Consider the following 19,742-nt stretch of genomic DNA (forward strand, 5'->3'; position numbering starts at 1 on the left):
TCACTGCGGGGATGACCACACACTGCAGGGGTGAGGCATCACTTCGGGGATGACCACACACTGCAGGGGTGAGGTGTCCCTGCAGGGATGACCAGGAAGCTGACTGAGCTCCTCAGGGCTCTCCCTGTCCTGAATGTGCTTCCCTTCTAGGTGAGCACGGCAGCTTTCAGGGTGCTGGAGGCCTGTGTGGGCAGCAGTAGAAACTGCTATCCTTGTTATTCACAGCTGAAACTATCACACAGGGCATTCCAGAAGTGAACACCACCAAAGTGGGGCCTTTCACAGGATTCTGGGTAGGATGGCACAAAGCCCCATGACAATTTCGCCTGTGATCCATACCAAATGTCTGCTGTCAGTGCCTGTCTGTTAGGAGCCACCTGGATGATCCAGGGGATGGTCCTGAAGAAAAGGCTTGGCAAAATAGAGGTCCCCAAAGCCAGAGGAGCAGTGAAGAGGTGCAGGGGCTGTAGACCATGGAGACTGACATATGCTGATGTTAGATACCCAGACTCATCCCTGTGTCCAAGTCTGGATGTCACAGAGGTACCTGGCAAAGGTCCCAACAGTGTCCTTCAGGATTCAGCTGTCTCCCTACTTGCCCTCCACCTAACCCACTTCCTGTGGTTCTGGGAGTCAAGGACTTCATCACCTTTTTCGTTTTCTTGTCATATTGCAGGTACTGTGACTCGACCAGTCTTCCTCCTGCAGGAGACACATCGTTTGTCACAGAACAGGACTGCTGCACCAGGAAGACCCAGAGCATAACCAGGACCCTGCAGTGAAAAGCAGGACTGGCCCTTCATGCTGAATGACAGGAAAAGCACCCGGCCTTCTCTTTGTTGCAGACTGGATTCCTCAGCATTCCTGTTATGAACAGGGCACTAGTACCCTTCACAGGATACTTAGTGTTTATAAGACATTTATAGAATTCATCTGGTATGTAGGCCATTGGGCTAGGAGCCAGCATCAAGGCATCAAGTAGGAGGAAATACAGAAACATTCTAGGAAGGGACAGCCAGGGGCCAGTGGGATGGCTCAGTGATTGAGGACCAGAGTTCAGATCCCAGCACATGGATGTTCACAGTCATCTGCAGAATCAGATCTAGGGGGTCCCATGACCTCCCCAGCTCCCAAGCAGCTACATGTGTGCGTCTTAGACACTTCTTACTCACCGTGAAACAACCTAAGCCACAAAACATCCCACACCTTCTTGGATGGGCCCATCCCTGGGGGAGTCTTGTGTGTTCTGGGCTTCAACTCTAGGAAAGCTTGGCGCTGTTTTATAGGATGTCTTATTCCTTATATCAGCAGAGAAAGAAAAAAAAGATCCAGTCCTGGAACCCTAGAGGACACTGCCATGATGTCACTGCTGTGCTGGCATAGGCTTAGAGATATCTCCATGATCCATCCGAGTCACCTAGAGCTCAGGGAATGATGGAAGAGTCCATGTGAGTTCGCCCAGAGCTTGCAACCATGAGAAAGCTTGGAAAACACAGGGCACATGTGGTGTTTGATCCGAGGTCAGTTCAACCCTCCTGAGCCTGCAGCTAAGACAGACAGTTACACTGGCCTGAGTGCACAGGCCAGATCTCAGAACCTGTTTGCCAACCATGGAACACTCTGGATCCCTCCTCTCAGCTGGACCTTCTTCCTCTACACCTCATCCACCCAAGCTTCTCAAGAAATGAAGCTACCAGGTTAATACAACCACAAACTGAAGGCAACAAGAGCCTTCAGCCACCCTGTGGCAGTAAGGTCAGTCCATAGGTCTCCTGTCCCTGCACCATCAGTACCTGTGAGAGCCATGGCCACCTATTCCCTTCCGAGGTGAGAACAATTATACCCACAACCTTGCTTTCAACAAATCCTGCCTTGGCTATTGGTGGGACCCTCATGAGACTCAATCTGATGCAGGCCTCCTCAGAAACTTTGGCTTCCTTTCTGGCTGCTGGAGCTTGGGCCCTCTGGCCTGGCCTAATGTAGGATCAGCAACATCCAACTCTGTCTGGCCTCAGCCATCCCACATTGGGGGCCCTGCTTCACTCCTAGGTGCATTCTTTTCCCACATCTCTCCAGTCTCTCCCTCATCCCTAATTCCCCTTGCCTCTCAGGCCCAGCCCTTCAGTCTCTAATGGAGACTGTCCTGGAAGGACAGGAGCCCCTCCCCTGCTGGGCTGTGACAACTCCGCCCTTGGGCTGACTCATCTCTACAGGCACAGCCTGCTGCTCCCCTGCCCCTGCAACCCACTTCCTAGCTCTGCTTCACACAAACACTCTGAGATCTCTATACTGGTTTCCCATTCTATTTTGCTCCCTCTCTGTCCTCCAGAAGTTCTGCTGCTCTCTCTCACCACAGTAGGACCCCACCAAGACACTGCTCCTGACCCCAGCAGCCACCAGCAGCCCAGGTCATGGGGCTACTAACAGCTTTGGCCCAGGACTCAGGGCTCCTTCCTTCTTCAGTATCGAGTCCAGGCTGAGACCATCTGGCCTGCTGCTGGGTCCTTGAAACCCTCAGTCTCACAGCCTCTGGGCACTCTGAGCCCTAGTCCTTATGGCTAACAAGTAGCTGCCCAGTCAAGCAACATGGGCCTCACTGGCTTCCTGGTGTGCCATGATGCTTTCCCTGCATGGCCGGGGATGACTGCATGCTAGGATTATGTCTGGAACTAGACCTGCAGGTAACACCTGATGGGTTGGCCAGGCTGTCCTCCTACTCCTGTTCTCAGGAGATTCTCCTGACTAAGCCTCCCAAGTGCTGGGATGAGAAGTATGTGCCACCATGCCAGCTAGGGGTCTTCAGGTGTGATGAAAGACTGGGATCTGTGGTCCTGGTTACTTCCAACAGTGGGGACACCAGTGTTCTGAGCATTCTGTCATCTAGGACTTATATTCCATGTACTTCACACGAACACTGGGAGACTTCTGCACTGGTTACCTGTTCTCTTTGAAACCTGTCTTCAGGTATCTGACAGTGGGAGTCTCCATGAAGTTTTTGTCACCCTGAGGATGTGGATATATTAATAAGCTCAGGCAGCATGCAAACACAGGAGAGGTTACAAACAAGACTACCAGGCTGGGGCCACTAAGTGATAGAGTGCTCCTTTGGCATGGTGAGGGCCCAAGTTCTCTTGCAACCAACATCTGCTGGGGATGTAGCTCAGTGATTAGGCACTTGCCTAGCGTATGTGAGGTCCTGGGCTCCATCCCTAGGACTAAACCCTCATCCCTACCCTGAACGCACCAGGACCAGGCATCACTGTCAATCCTGAGGGCTTGAGTTTGATCCTCAGGCCCTCTCTGATACAAAAAGAGAAAAAACTCCCCTGATTTGTGTTTGACCCCCACATGTGTCATGCCCGCCCCACTTCGAGTGTACAATTAAGGAAAGCATGAGTAAGTGGTTGAGAGGAACTCACTGCCCTTGCAGGAGACCCCAGTTTGCTTCTCAGCACAAACTGCATGTGACTCAGCAGGTCTCAGGGTAGAACTGGATATGTGACCCTGTGCTAAAGCACTGTCCTGAGTGGGGACTGCAGCTTCTGAAGAGGAATGCAGGCCTGGCCTCCAGACCTCCACCTTCAAGTCCTGTCTTGATGCCCTGGCAAAAGAAACTCCTTCTCTCCAGAGGAGCACTGCACTCAAATGACACCTCAGTGATGAAAACTATCAGTCCCCAAAGGCATGCCACTGAGCAGAGATAGCTTCCGCCATGCACCTCTGCCCATCCCCAGTTTCTCATGTCAATAACTCAACCTTTCATGAACTAGATGGCAATGCATGAGGTAGGATGATCAGTAGTTTACTGGCCAGTCTGGGCTCTATGAGATGCTCTCCCTGAAATCAGAGCCAGCAAGAAATTCAGCATGAAAGCTCTTTGTAAAGAAGCTCAATGACCCAGAGCAGAGCCTGGGACCCCGCACGGTAGGATAAAGAGACTTCCATGGATTTTCCTCCACCTTCAACACTCATGCTTTGGCATGCACACCCCTACAAGGAGATCAATACACATGGAATAAAAAATTAAACAGAAACATTAATGAAGACAATGCATACAATGTATTAAAGGATCCTGGGAACACTCACTTAGCACTTTCCTTTTCTTTGTCTTGGGAACAGCACCTGCACCAGAGACTGGAGACTTCCTGCAAGAGAGAGAGGAGAGATGCACTGTTCATTCAGCTGGAGAGCTGTGCAAAGACCAGAGCCACCCGGCTTTTTCTGACAGTGGGAGCTGGGCCCAAGTGTGGGCTGCTCCTACTAGAGGAACCACAGGAAGAGGACCACCTTCCTCAAACCTTCCTGGAAGTCAGAGCAAGGGCTATGGACGTCCCTCAATCCTCAGATGATTCTCTTTCAGCAATGGCTCAGAGCCTGTTAGGACAGAGAGGGACCAGAGCTTCCCCCCAAAGCAAGATCCCTGTCTTATCTGACAGGTATGAGGGCTTAGGGATGGGACAGAGGATGTGACAAGGTTACATGTAGCACAGGGCTAGGTTAGTAAGGCAATCAAAGAGGAAAGAATCCTGGAACATTCCTCATCTGTTCTTTTTGCTCTGTTCGTAGGGATGAGGGGCAGTGTGGGGTAGAGGACTAGGACACAGGACAGCCTTCTCTGCACATGGTTAGCTTTCTAGGCTGCCTGGTCACTGTGACCAGCAACTTTTCAACTGTGCCACTCTACTACCAAGGCTGACACAACTGGTGCACCATGTAGCAATAGGACTTTACTGACTTAGCAACATTTGGAATCACACAATGAGCATGTGTCACAGAAGAGTTTTTTTTTTTAAGAAAAGGATTTTAAAAAACTATTTATTTTGTCCATCTGAGTACGCTGTCCCTGTTTTCAGACACAACAGTAAAGGGTAGTATATGAGAGTAGAAATGGTTATGAGACACAATGTGTGGTTGCTGGGGATTGAACTCAGATCCTCTGGAAGAGCAGTCAGTGGTCTTAACCACTGAGCCTTCCCTCCAGCCCCAGTATATTGTATTTTCAATGTTGTTTGTTTTTATTTCCTTTTTCACGTATGTATGTATAGCGTTTCTGTGAGTACAGGTGTGTGTGTGCCTCTGTAAAGGTCAGGGACAACCTGAGCACAGGTCCTCACCTTCTACCTCTCGTCCATGGCTGTGTATGCTAGGCTAGCCCTTCCCCCTAATCCTAGAGACTGTCCACTTTAGGCTCCTATCTCCCTGTGGGAAGTGCTGGATGATAGACACTACTGCATCCAGGTTTATGTGGCTTCTAGGGACCTTAACTGTTGTTGGGCTTGTTCAGATGAAAATAAACACCATTTCACAGCCCTGGCTGGCCAGGCAGCGCACAGGTCTTTGCTGTTCTTGCAGAAGACTTGAGTTCAGTCTCCAGCACCCGGGTCAGTTGGCTCACAACCACCTGAGACTCCAGGTCCAGGGACTTCCAAGCTCTTTCTGGATAAACCTACATGGCAAAAGCAGGGCTGGGAGCTGGAAGACTCTGGTGTTGGCTTCTCCCTGTAGCAGGGGGCAAAACGTGGGCATGTGAGGTAACATGGAACCCTGTTATTCTACAAAGTGCAGAAGCTCCTGATGTGTCTCATGGTGCCCCAGAGCCTGTCCACCACTCATGGAGGCTTCAGGAACATGGCCTTTTCCTGACCTGTGTGCACTCTGCATCCTCACTCTCTACCCCCTGCTTTTCTGGGTTGGAAGTCTCAGGTGTAGGAGGCGCCAACCATAGGCCTCTTCCCTTAGCATTTCAGCATTTTACCCACTTGACCTTCACCAGGCATCCTTTGCTCTACACAGTTACCTCAGCCTGTGACCCTCATCCTCCAGACTCTAATGAAGCAAACACCCATGTGTGTGGAGCTCTCATAGTTAGCCAGGGCTAAAGGGGAAGGCAGCAAATCCTTCATGATCTCTAGACTCCTGAGGCCTAGGAAAATGTCTATACCGGTGCTAAACTCATGCTGACCTGTAAGACTACATTTTTCCTTTAAACAGAAGGATGTGTGGTGGTGGTGGCACAGGCCTTTTATCCTAACACTTGGGAGGCAGAGGCAGACAGATTTCTGAATTCTAGGCCAGCTTCCTCTACAGAGCTAATTCCAGGTCAGCTACACAAAAAACAACACTGTCTCCAAGAGTAAAACAAAAAGAGAAAGAAAGAAAGAAAGAAAGAAAGGAAGAAAGAAAGAAAGGAAGAAAGAAGTGAAAGAAAGAAAGGAAGGAAGGAAGGAAGGATACATATTTTGTATACAATGAGATGCCTGCCTGTCTATACCTGAACCACCATGTTAACTATAACTCTTGTCACATCTGTATTAATTCAAATACTGAAGGTCAAATGGTTAAATCTTAATGACTATACAATTGGGGGGTGGTGCTGAAGAGATGGTTGGTTTAGTGGCTAAGAGCAGAAGACCAAGGTTCAGTTCCCAGTGTCCACATGGTGGCTCCTATTAACCTGTAATTGCAATTCTAGGGAATCAGTCTGGACTTCACGGACACCACACATACCACATGGTGCACAAGCATTTATTAGGTGAAACACTCAGGCACATAAAATAAGTAAATAAAATATATGGTTAACAGACACTGTGATTCAGGAAGTTCTTAGTGACTTTGGTTATCATTTCTCTCTCCCAGAGACCTGTCTTCCTCATGGCTCAGCCTCCCTGGCTTCTAGGACATTCCCTAGCTCTGTGGAGCATGAAGTACTCAACACCATAAGCCAAGCATTGCAAAGCAAACTGCACCTTTACTACTACACCTTCACCATGGCTGTGTCTAAAGGGAGAGACTTGGAATCCCACAGAGGCAAGGCCAAACCTGTTGGGCTATTTGAGCCCAGCCACTCAATAGTCAGATCTATTCCTGTCCTTGGCTATGGCATGAGGCTCTTAAGACAAATTAATCTGAAGGATCTCAACAGCTATGCTGTTAGGCCTCTCATTGCTCTGCCCGACCTCCAAGCTTCGTTTTACTGGCTCAAATTCACACCCGAACTCCTCTCCTGCCTCAGCCACCATCAGCTCTTCTACTCCTCTCCACCTGTGCTCTGAATAATCCACACTAAGGTGGACGTTAACCTCTCCATGGACCTCCAGACGTATGCTTGTGATTACTCTTCATTGGCTGTTTTGTATGGGTAGGCGGGTTCTTCTAGTCTCATGCAGAACACTGCTCACACATTTTGGATCTTACAACACCCTCTTGATTGAGAATCCTGACTAATGACTGACTGAGCCTTCCATCCCTGAAGCCACCCTCTGTCTACCAGTCCAAGATGAGAATCCCCACCCTAACCCCAGGGTGTCCAGTTTCATCTCAGAAGCTAGACTCCGAACTGCCCAATATCTTTTGGATCTCTGCCTCTAATTCTCTGACAAATCGTTCCTATTTTTTTTTTTCCGGAGCTGGGGACCGAACCCAGGGCCTTGGGCTTCCTAGGCAAGCGCTCTACCACTGAGCTAAATCCCCAAACCCCCCCCCACCCCGTCCTCTTTTCTTTAAAAAAAAAAAACAAAACACATTTTGTTGTTTATTTTTTGAGACAGGGTTTCTCTGTTCGGCCCTGGCAGTTCTGATATGCTCTCTGTAGACCAGACTTGTCAGGAAACCAGATATCTCCCTGCCTCGGCCTCTTAAGCACTGGGATTACTGGATTTTGCCCGAAAGTTTAATTAAAAATTATTTAGTGGCAGTGCATGTTGGCACATGCCTTTAATTCCATCCGTTGGGAGGTAGAGGCATTGTGAGTTCCAGGACAGCCAGGGCTATAAATTAACACCTTGTCTCAAAGAAAACAAGCCAAAAATAAAACAAAAATGTTGCAATATGGTCTTAGGTATGTAACTGAGTCTGTTCTTGAACTCTGAATCCTCCCACTTTCACTCAGGTGCTAATCAGCAGGCTTCTGTCTTGACTTTCACTGCTCACTCAGGGCTGCCAGGACTGTTACCTCTCCCAGTGTAACTCCTGACTCTCTCATCAGCATCATCACAAAACTCCTGCTAAGAATTAAGGAAACCTGAATTCTAAGGAACTCCAGTATTTCCAAAGCTCACTCTAACACAGATGGATCCTATGCTGAAGTAAAATGGTGACAGCTGGAGGTCTTAATTCCAGGACTTGGGACAGAGGGGTTGGAGGATCTTGAATTCAGGGTTGCTTTTACCTTACAGTGTTGGTTAAAGCAGGTTTGTGCTGCTACAAGATACCCTGTGTAAAACTATACCAAACACACTTAAATGAGACAGAGGAGTTTGAGTGGGCACAGATGGGAAAGCTGGGCACTTTGTGGCTAAGCCACCTGCTGCCAGCACCAAAGTCCATGCACAACCCCGATTCTGAGCTGCGTCTGGGACCCTGCTCAGGAGAATGCAGCAAAGTAGCTCAGATCCAGGGCTTTTGGTCTAAGAGGAATTCAGGCAGTCACTCTTTGGATGCCAGTTCTCCAGCTCAACTGCCTGTCAGCACAGGATCTGGTCGTAGTCATGGCTTGACACCCCTAAATTCCTCCCAGCTATGCTCTGAACTCACCCTGTTCCCTGTTCTGATGAATCTGCCATTCTCCACGGGAGTAGCCTCAAGAAGTCCCTCTCATGTGAAGCTCCACTCAGAGTGCACTAAACACTGCTGGGGAGGGGCGTGGCCAACAGAGCACCCACCCCTTTTAGCTGTAGAACATTTAGCTCTAGAGTGAGCACTACTGTGCATTGTGGAACTTAAGCAGTATCCCAGTCTTGGCCTGGGAAGAGCCATTGACACCCACACTTTCTGGGGCGACATTGTCTCCTGAGGATAGAGTCAGGCCAGGAGCAGCAACTGATGTTCACGAGAGACAAACTTTCTTCACCTCCTGCCCATGCTGGCCCTAGGATCTGGGCTTTTTTGGTGACATGAGTGCTGAGCCTCCCAGGTAGATGGGTTTTCAGGGATCAGGTGGTGATTGTCACCAAAGATATCCATAAGGATAAGTCATACTGTACTAATTCCCATATTAGATCCCTTCTCACAGGTCACAGAGGCCATAGTGGGTCCTAAATGTGGAGTCAGGTTCCTGTGCACTTTTGAGGAGACTGGTCAGACGTTTAGGCTTCGTGATATTTTGTTGGCATTATTTTGGGGGGATTTTATTTTTACTGTTGGGGCCAAACCTGGGGCTGCCATGTGGAGGGAAAAGGCTTTGCCATAGCTGTAGATCATCCCTAATTATAAACTCCTGAATTCTCCCAATCCTGGAACTATCTAGGTCCCTCACATGATGCAACCTTTGGGGCATTCCTCACATAGAATCGTGGGGTGGACTGCATCCCAAAGAGAGACAGTGGGAAATGTTCCCCAGTGTCTCCCTGTGGTGTGACGATGGGAGTGCTGACCAGTGGATGGCAGGCCCCATGTGAAAGCCTTTTGGTTTCTACTTGAGTGGAATCTTCACCATGCCTTTTTTTTTTTTCTTGAAACACAGGTTGCCCTGGAACTTACAGTCTTCCATCACCCTGACTCAGTTTCCCATGACTGGGATCATAGGCTTAAATTACTATGCCCATTTTTCTTTTTTGTATTTATAAATCTGCTAAAAAGCCAGAAGGATCCAGAATGTAAAATGGTGCGGTCCAAGGCATTTCCAACAGGGGATTCTTGACCTAGGAGTATCCAGACCAGTGTTTATTGTGTGGCTACTTCATTCCCATAACAGCTTATATTTGACAAAGAATTCCAAGTTGTGATATCAGTGGGCAGCAGGCGATATCCCACACAGCAGGACTGACTCAGGTTGTAATTATGGCTGGAGAAACTTACTAGGACCCTGGTAATCCTAAAACCCTGGGGCCTTTAGATAGCCTTAATCTGATCTTCCCCCCTGTGCTATGAATCAATTGCTCTTGAAGGTAGATATGAAATTACAGTCACTGTGAGGCAGGAGAATTAGGACCCTACGGTCACTCTGGGCTCCATAGGAAGAGCCTGTTTCAATAGTAAAAGGGGTCACCTGTGAGTTCTTACTGTCTTCCCTGAGGCCTTCCTGCTGGAGTTAGAATAGCTGTCTCACCAATTGAAGTAGAGGGCAGAATGCTGGTGCCTTCTATAGTGAGGACTAGTGACAGATGGTCTATGGAAATTCTAGAAAGGTCTACAAGTATTTATGTCCTGTGCATGGGAACTGCTGGCTTCCCTGTGTCCTTTGCCTTTATTTTGCAGTCCATGGGGCACCTGGAAATGTCCCCAAACCAGGCTGTACACAGGGCCTGTCCCGTGACTCTCACTTGCACTCAGAGCCTGCCTGATAGTCATAGGTCTGACAGAGCCCTGACACCTGCAGAGACCACTATAAGGGACCCTACAATCCCCATACTGCCCATCAGTGTCTATAATGCCCCTATACGACACTGAGACGGTGTAAGCTCCTTCCCATCTTTATGCTGCATCAGAATCTGACCATTGCTACTTTTGCTCCTCTCATACCCACACTAGAAGCCCTGTACCCACACTAGTCCCAGCTGGCCTGTTGCCTACTGACATCTCATGGACTCTGCCCCAATATTCCCTCTTTGCCTGGGTCCCTGCAACTGTGTCCAGTTCTGGCTGCTTCCCTGCCTCCCCACTTCCATTTTCCAAATGGCCACATTGACACATGGGTTTCTGGGTCTCCCCCTCCTCGGATGCTGGGAACAGATTCCTTCTTTGCTGTTTGAATGGTTGTCCTAACACTGGAGGACCTTGCTTCAAGTAGTGGCAGTCAAACCTGGTGCTGATCGTGTCAGATCTGTCCAGGCTGTCTGTGTGACTGTGGAATGCGCCTCTGTTTTGGCTGAGTGTTATTTACCTCCCTCATGGCCATGTGATAATCAGACCATGAGCATGTTCATTGTTTGGAAAGAAGGGTGTGGAGGACATATGCTCCTCATCCTAGCATTAGTGGAAAAAGACATAGGTAGATGATGCATTCTAGACCATCCTGGGCTATAGAAACTCTGCCTCGAAGAATGCAGGTGGAGCAGGGCTGGGGTTCAGTTGGTTGCCTAGCAGCCTACCACATTGAGCAGGCACGGCTCAACCACCTACATACACATCTCCTGAGATCTCTCTCCTAAATGGGAGGTGATCGTGTCCACCTAGTACAGCACATGCCCTGGAAGGACAAAAGCTACCTACAGGAGCTGTGGTGATGACTCCCAGGTTAGAGCATCTGCTGCTCTCTCAGAAGAACCACATGGTCCCTAACAATCATCTACAATGGGGAATGCTATTCCCTCTTTTGGATCATGAGGGAAATGCACTCAGGAGTGGCCCAGACATACATTTGAAAAAAAAAAGATCCATTGAGTTAAATGATAAAAATAAATATAACCAGCAACAATAAAAAACACAGCATATGAATGATGAAGTGAAACAGCACCTATAAAAACCTATTTCCCAAAATGACGTTAATGGTCATTATCTTTGTGGTTTAATACTAATGCTGTATTGTAAGAAAAACTGAGGCACATGGTTCTCGATTAGGATTATTCTATATTCCTTTGTGAAAGTTGTCATTTTTTCTGCAGCTCTACAGGCATGAGTGTGTGTTACTCAATATCTGGTGCACACAGTCAATAAGGAATGGGTGTTGTAGACTGATATAGACTAGGATGAGCAGAAGACATGACAGCATGGATACAGTATGTCAGTGATTACATCATAAAGTGTGTGTCCATAAAAAAAGTCACATTATCCACACAAAAGACACTATCACCCTGTGTACCCCTTGGTGGCTTTGAATTCACTGGACCATGCAAAGATCCATATCTAGCTGTCAGTTCTAAGTCTACAGGAGGGGAAAGGACCCTTGAATAAGATGGTCTTAAGAGTCAAGAGTTACAAATCAATTTTTATTCATAAGGAATACAATTTACAAAAAACAGGCATAAAATGAACAACTAAAATGGTATAAAAATGAAAAAAAATAACAAGAATATATAAGTATGAAATAACAAAAAGAAAACTTCAAAGAAAATCATAACCAAAAACATTTCTTAACAGCATTTTCTTAATGAACATTTAGAAACACAGTTGTAGTGCTGTTTCTCCTCTAGGACAAGACGTCAAGGCAGTCCCCTCAGATGTCTCTCAAATGGTGTTGTCCGTATGAGAAAGGAGAAGGACCTCAACCAGACAGGCTGGCATACGGATACATAAATTTAGGGTCTCTATACATTGAGGAAATTATCTGAGAAGAAGAATATTCCCCCAAAAAGTCTTTGACTGTGAGGATTGTCGTCACAGGGAACTCCTGAGAGAGAAACTCATTCCTCAGGGGGCTGTCTTCCTGGGATCCATCCTATGCCATGTCTCCTGCAGTTTCTGAGACCTGGGAGGAGAAGGCAGCTATTAAGACACTGATTTGGTGGGGACATGCATACCAGCTGTCAAGTTGCTGCCTTCTGTCCCCTCAGCTGCATTGGACAGACAGCACTGATCTTTTCACTGAAATCATTGCTGATATCTCTGCAGGCTGGGAACATCACCAGCAACCCTCACAGTACTGTGGGAGAACAAGCTGCTCCTCAGACTCTACCAGTGCAAACCAAGAATGGGGAAATGGGGAGAAACCTAATTGGGGTGCAGGAAGAAAGGAGAAGGCCACATGATACCCAGATCAAAGCCAATGACCAGGACTCATTTGCCATTTGCACTTGGTTCTTATCCCTACAAGGTGCTTCCAACCATCACATGACCCCTGTATGACCTTTGTCACATGACCAAGAACTCGTTCAAAACTCTTCATAGCATCCAATCTATGACAGGGAGATGCAGTCATGTGATATGTTATTCCTCTGTCACCATTCCTGGACTGCAGTTTCAAAAAGGGCAGAGAAGTATAATTGCCCATAATTCAGTTTCTGAAGAGTGGTTAACATCCCAGAATACTTGTGCATACACAGAGCAATAAATAACTCTATCACATGAGGTGGGTGACTGGCTGGGTGTGGGGAGATTAGAAAGGTGATAGGGGAAGCAAAGATGTATCCAATACGCAAATGGTGTCAGACATTGTTAATCTGACTCAGCTGCTTGTTCCTACCACATTTTGCTGGGTCTGGAGGTTGCTGGTCTTCTCCTGTTCATCTTCATCATTCGGGTTCAACTCAAACAAATATCGCTGTACCTCCTTGCTCTCCTGCCTCAATGTGACCAACTTCTTCTTCATACATGCCTGGTCCATCAGGAGCCGGCTGTGCAGGTTGCTGGAAACACACTCTGCATAGTAAGATCCTGAAGCCTCTTCCTCCCATTCCAACTGCCAAATCCCACAAACTCCACCAGGACCCAGATACCCATAAAGACTTCATAGAATACATCTCCATACATGTAAGGCTGCTGCACAAACAGCAAACGGCCAATCCAGGGAAGAATAAATTGTTTCTGTGACCCAAGCACCAATAAGAGTCCATGTCTGTCCAAAAGAACAAGGGATCTACAACTACCCATGAGAGCCCAATGCATCGGGGCAACATCAATTAGTAGGCAGTAAACAACCACAAGAGGACAGTAGAACCAAGGGAGGTCATGCAAACCATGTGGTCCACACATTGAGCTTTGTTAAACCTGGTATGACCCCAGAGCCGCAGGTTGGCCTAATAACACTCTGATGCCTGAATCAGTGTAGTTCTATCCAGAGCCTTGTAAAGATGCATAGACACTGTGGTGAGAAGTTACAGTCTCTTAAATAACTGAAACTGAGTCCAAAAGACCCACAGCACAGTGATATTTAAACAGCAGAAGACATGGACCCAGAGCTGCAGGCTCTCCAGTCCAGAACAAAGAGAGGCAGCAATGGCCATTCCACAAGTGAGGGGCCCTTCTGACCAGTACTTACCGATAGAAGTTAATATCCTTCTTGAGCTCCTGAAATTTCTCACGATGTTCAATGTTCTTTGTGTCTAAGTTGTGCAGTAATGACATGACCTCTTTCTCCTTTATCTTCAAGTTTTCATAAAATGGATTTGGCCTGAAGTAGGGGCTGGCCCTAGGAAGATAGAACCCAATGAACATCGAGGTTTAGGATTATATGAACTCAGGCTGTGTCCTGTACTACCCCAGTCCTGGAAGGACACTTTCTGAATTCTACATATTTGAATTCTTCAGCTTCAGAAACTTGGAATTGTGTGCCCAGGACCACAGAAGCTAAGCACCCAGATAAAGGGTTCCCTGGCTCACTTTTTTCAATCAGGAGGGCTGGATCTGCATTCAAACCTGTTATGCTGTCAAGAGCCTAGGCCACAGCTCTTATGCTAACACACACACACACACACACACACACACACACACACATCCAGAAACCTCTGATTTCATTTTTCCTGTTTTGACAAGTGGAATGCTACAAGCCGAATAACTAATATTCTAGAGGCAGACAGTACACATAATTCTGGAGATGAGACCAGATATTGCCACAAACTTATAATCTGCTCAAGGCATACAAATGTATAGACAAATGTGACCACACAGGCAAAGAACTGTACTGTTGAAAGTGGGACTTCCAAAATAAAGCACTTACACCTCCATGAAACTATTATACAGGTATATCCTGAGGTCAAAAAACAGACCCCTAAATTCCAAGGGTGGAGGGACACAGAAACATATAAAAGTTGTGCATATGCATGCAGACCTGTGCACATACAGACACACAAACTGGGACACACCCACAAGAAAAGAAAATTAAACAGACTCAGAGAATGAGAAAGAGAGACAAATATGGAAAGAGCACAATGAGAATCAGTAGAAATGTATGCACCATTAATGTCTCAGAGTTTAAGGCACACAGACAAGAAGGAACAGGCCTGACCCTCAGGCCTTCTAGTTAAGCATGGAGATGAACAATGTGGGACCTGTCACCTAAGGGTGCTGGCAGGAGATGATAGCGTTCAGTCACCTTCCTAGCAAGTACAAACACTCTCCACAAACTCACAGCACCTAGAACCTTGCAAAGCTGCCACCTGTCAAGGGCTTTCCAATTGTACACTGGGAACTCATGCTCCAGTGACTTTATCCCTGAATTCTTCACTCAGATCACAAGTTCAGATTTTCAACAGGCAGAATCAGAGAGTCCATGTCCAAACTCACTCCTCAGTAAGAGTCAGGTTCTGAATCTCCTCTCTATGGGAGATGAGGTTTAGAACAAGGTCGTTTGTTTGGAGCAATGCATACCTCTTGCTCATGGATCCACCTGTCACATAAAGGAGGCGATCTGTCAGCTCATTTCTCTCCTTGGTAGTTAGCTCCAGTTCTCTATTCAGCCTCTCCTCTTCCTCGTTGGCCTGCACCTTGTTTAGGATATTTTCAGGGGATGACGTCTGTCTGCAGGCCTCTGTAGGTAGAAGAACACAAGTGAACCCGCATGGGGTTAATGCATAGAGCATACACAGACCACAATGAGGTCCAAACAGGAGAACATGCTTGGAAGCCAGTGTCACTGCAAGAAGTTTGGTCTGTGTAAGAGGCATCCTAAGTGGATCACAGTTCCCCCACTACTATATAGAGACCAAGAGATGTAAGCAGCCAGGTGTTCCCTATGCCCGCCCACACAGGCTTACAAGTACCAGAGAGATGCCTTCTCCACGATTATTATCTGGTACGCAGGCTACAACCTGGTTTCAGGACCCTCACCCCTCTGGTTTCAGAAGTCAGATCATCAATTCAGCATCCACAATGACTTGATTGATCAGGGATACTCAGATATCCTACACTGTTACTCTAGTCCAATAACTTTGCATTAAAAAGTCATATAGGGGGAGGACATGGTCAACAGACTTATTAATTCCCCCTACTGAAATGACAAATGCCCCAGAAGTGCCAATAGGTTACAGGCTCTTTCTCTACCTGCTCCATATAGTTTGGCTACTGTAGAAAAATATCTGCCACACAGAACCTCTAATATATGAAGTTAAGATTGGCCCCGTCAGCCAGAGGTAGTCAGAGGAGTTCTAAGAATATAAGGTCATGGCCAGGAGCACAGTTCTCTCCCTCTTACTACTGTCAGATAGTCACTGAATTTAAAGAAGCAATGAAAGTGAAGTACATTGATGCCCTGTTTAATTCAGAAAAGTTATACCCTCCATGACTCCTGGTGGTGTTATAATATCAATTTAACATACCGAATGCACTGTAAAAGTAAAGACTAGAAGTTCACCCAATAATAGCAGAGGCAGTGCCATATCCTCCATGTGGTTATGGAGAAACTAATGATGTGAAAACCTTCACTTTCAGGAATTGTGATAATCATGGAATTCAATATCTGTGGAGATGTTCCAGTAGTTGTGGCCCATTACTAAAACGGCCAGCGGAAGACCCCCACACACACCCCTGACAGGAAGCTCAACATACACTGCCCAGAACTTACTCCACATTCCCCATGTCCTGTGTCCATCATTACCTTTAGGTTTCGTTTGCTTCACTCTAGACTCTTCTCTATCAACATCAACTCTCCCAAAGCGCCTACAAAGACGGGCAAACATGTCTGTGGATATATCCTTTGGACACTAAGAGAAAAAGTAGGGAATTGGTTGTCACAACGATACTGGTGACATCACAGGGATTCCAAGAAGTCTCTAGGAGACAATAGAATGTCCACGAAGGGATGGCTGATGTCATGGATAACAGACTTTGCCTCCCTGCTAATGTTCTCCCTGTACTGAGCAAAAGCTGATGTGCCCTTTTCAGGGGACTTCCCTGTGGCATAGCCACTGAGCACCACATGCTTCCAAAGACAAATTTGGCTCTAGGCTTGATTGGAAAAACCTAAGTCATTGCTATGTATCTAAATGAGTGCTTCCTCCCCAATCCCTGCACAGAAATGTTTCATCCTACCTCAAATTCTCCTCAGTCAGCAATATTACCCATTAAAGATTACTGAGAAATCACACCAGTTCCTATAAGTAGCCAAAGACGTCTCATGTCTCATCATGTGCAGGTGCATGAAATCACACCCAGAAATAGCCTGTAGGCTAGGTTGTAATGTGGGTGTGTGTTATAGGTACAACCTGAAGCTTTGTGCTTAACATTTGACAGTTGCCACCAGATTCTTTAGGAGAAAGAATTGCATTCATTATGGTCCTGGCAACAATTTGGTGATCTGTTAGCAGAGGAAACTGAAATATTGGATCCACCAGTGAATGCACCCTCAGGCTGAGTGTGGGGCTCTCCTCTTGGCACTTAAGTTACCAAAGCAGGATTGCTTACAGGCTTCTCTAAGCTATAACGTGTGATTTCATCTTAAAAATAAAATAGTCAGCAGATGTGGGGGGGGATGCAGCCAGAGGAGTAGGACAAGCCTAGAGACATAACTCAGTGGACAGAGTAAGAAACAAGCATCTTTACTCCTGTTTCATGGATCACCCCACAAAACACAAAAGCATCTATCATACTAAAAAAAAAAAAAACAAAAAAAAAACAAGTAATTTTATTGAATGCATACACTAATACTGTTTACAGTATTAGTGGCAAAGCTCAGATTTTTGGGGCAGATACATGACTTGAACTATCTTCCTGACAACATATAAAGCAATAAATAAATAAATAAATAAATAAATAAATAAATAAATATTTAAGAAACAAAACACAAAAATAAAAACACAAGAAGCACAAGCCTCTCATGTGAAGTTACAGAAGAGTGATCCAGTGGTCACTTCTGACCAGGCCATTTTAGCTATGACGGTGCATAGTGACCCTTAATTTGATGGGTCCTATATAAAGCTTTGTGCAATATTGTCATTTTAACAAACCTCATCCAGAACATACATAACGACACAGGATATGATTGCCATGTCCTTGCTGTGTATCAAGTTATTTTTCTGTGTCCTTGATTGTCAGGCATATTACACCAACAATCTGAGATGGCTGGTAGACTTGGCAGAAAGTGGTTATGAAAGATCCCCGTTTGATATCAGTACAGCCATTTCTTAAGCATGAGAATCTTTTAAGCTGGCCCTCGCTTAGCCCCTAGACGGTAGACAATAGACCAGAAAGTACAGAAAGCACATTCCCACCCACTCTCTAGGAAGCTGCCCGACCATAAGAACAGAGGGTATAGAACATATTTACTGCAGGGCAATTACAAGACAGGAAACATCTCTGGGAAGCTGACTACCACTATAGAAGTGAGATATCCTTGGTACTGAATGCAGCTGTGCTATAGGCTGACATCACTATAGCCTTGTCCTGGGAACTCCAGAACAGAAACACCTGCCAAGACAGATATCCTTGATCCTTGTCCTGGGAACCCCAGGATAAGAAAACATTTATCAAGTCAGACATCCTTCCTACTGAAATAGCTACATTGATGTGGTTACGGCCTTATCCCCAGGACGAGAAACATCTGCCTAGTTATTCTTGGCACCGAAATAGCTGAGCTAATGAAACTGTGTAATCTTAACTGACTATTTAAGCTGTACATTTCTGTTGTTTGAGGCTCCTCACATCCCTCCTGCGTGAGGACTGTGTCGAGCCCCAGTGCATTGGTATCCCAAAGTAAACCTCTTGTTTTTACATCAAGACTGAGTCCTGTGTGTTCATGGGGTGGTGATTGTCCTCAGTACTGGAGCGAGAGTCTCCTCTGTCTGAGGGTCTTTCAGATAAAGCTATAGTTGTGGGTTACACACCTCAATTCTCATTGGCTAATGCTGTCCTCACAGTCCTTGGAGGCCCCTTTGTAAGACTACCTGTTGGAAAGTGGAAGCAGCTTTATTTGAGCTCAAAGTGAACCTGACGAGCAACTTAGAGAACAAGATGGGGTAATTGAGACCCTGTCTAAAACCAGCACAGAAACCCACCCTTCATTCAAAGCATCATCTACCAATTCTTGAATTTTTACCATTCTCTACCAACCAGTCTTTCATTCAGGAAGGGTAGAAAAAAACTGGAAATGATCTTTTTATTCTAAGGATCTTGATCTGTCTTTCCTTTGGTCCACGTTAAGAACAAATGAAATGGGTATCACCATCTGAACAACTTAGTATCACCTACTCAGCATTTCTAGCCTAATACTGTGCCTATGGCAATCTCAAGCTTCCCTGAGTGTTGCTGCCCCAGCAAGAAGAATGAAGTTCTATGGTCAATCCCCAGTGAACCTTTCAAGGGGTTAGAAGAAAGCCATCAGAGATACTGCACTTCTTTGTCCTTAGATTAAATCAAGATGATACAACGTGAATCTATTGGGCTATTCAACCATACATCTTCCTCACAACCCCACCTATCTGAGTTCATTGCTTGGCAGAATTCATGCCCCACCATCCTAGATATTTCTTGATTCATTGCTGCCAAGGGCCAGGTTTCCTGAGTTTATTTTTTTATAGAATTGGGTGTAGTCAATCATTGTTGCCCTCTGTAAGAAATGACAAATATCTATAATAACTGACCACACTGTACTTGGTACAGAAGTGGAAAATTCAGCATAACTGAGGAGTGGGAAATCACCACTGTGTCCTGGCCTTTCTCTGCCCATATCACAGCTCACAGGCGGCTGGCGCAAACCTTGAGTTCCTCTGTAGAAACAGAGTGATGTTGAATGGACACTGAGCATGCAGAGCAACACAGCTGAGGCAACTCAATTCCAGCAACAAATGCATTATGTGTTTCCCATCTTAACAGCTCCCTTTGAGGACTTGTCCCCACACCTAGCTTAAACACAGCAATTTTCATACATGCCCGCCTGCTATTTCATATTGTTGCTGTAATAAGCCTCCACATCATAGATTTCAAAAAAGAAAGAAAAT

At 46.3% G+C, this 19,742-nt stretch overlaps 1 protein-coding gene across 1 annotated transcript; it reads right to left on the reverse strand.

Annotated features, from left to right (window-relative positions):
• LOC134483203 (disks large homolog 5-like) lies at positions 1 to 16,525 on the reverse strand. The gene is made up of 7 exons (XM_087595398.1): positions 16,406 to 16,525; positions 15,181 to 15,340; positions 13,853 to 14,002; positions 13,058 to 13,220; positions 2,939 to 3,003; positions 616 to 773; positions 1 to 182 (listed from the first exon to the last, which is right to left on the reverse strand). Exons 1-7 carry the CDS (start codon positions 16,485 to 16,487, stop codon positions 1 to 3), a joined length of 960 nt encoding a protein of 319 aa, XP_087451524.1. The 5' UTR covers positions 16,488 to 16,525.
• Between the last annotated feature and the right edge of the window lie 3,217 nt (positions 16,526 to 19,742).

The sequence above is a fragment of the Rattus norvegicus genome, chromosome 19 (genome assembly GCF_021556685.1).
Source record: "Rattus norvegicus strain SHRSP/BbbUtx chromosome 19, alternate assembly SHRSP_T2T, whole genome shotgun sequence".
Classification (NCBI taxonomy): Eukaryota; Metazoa; Chordata; class Mammalia; order Rodentia; family Muridae; genus Rattus; species Rattus norvegicus.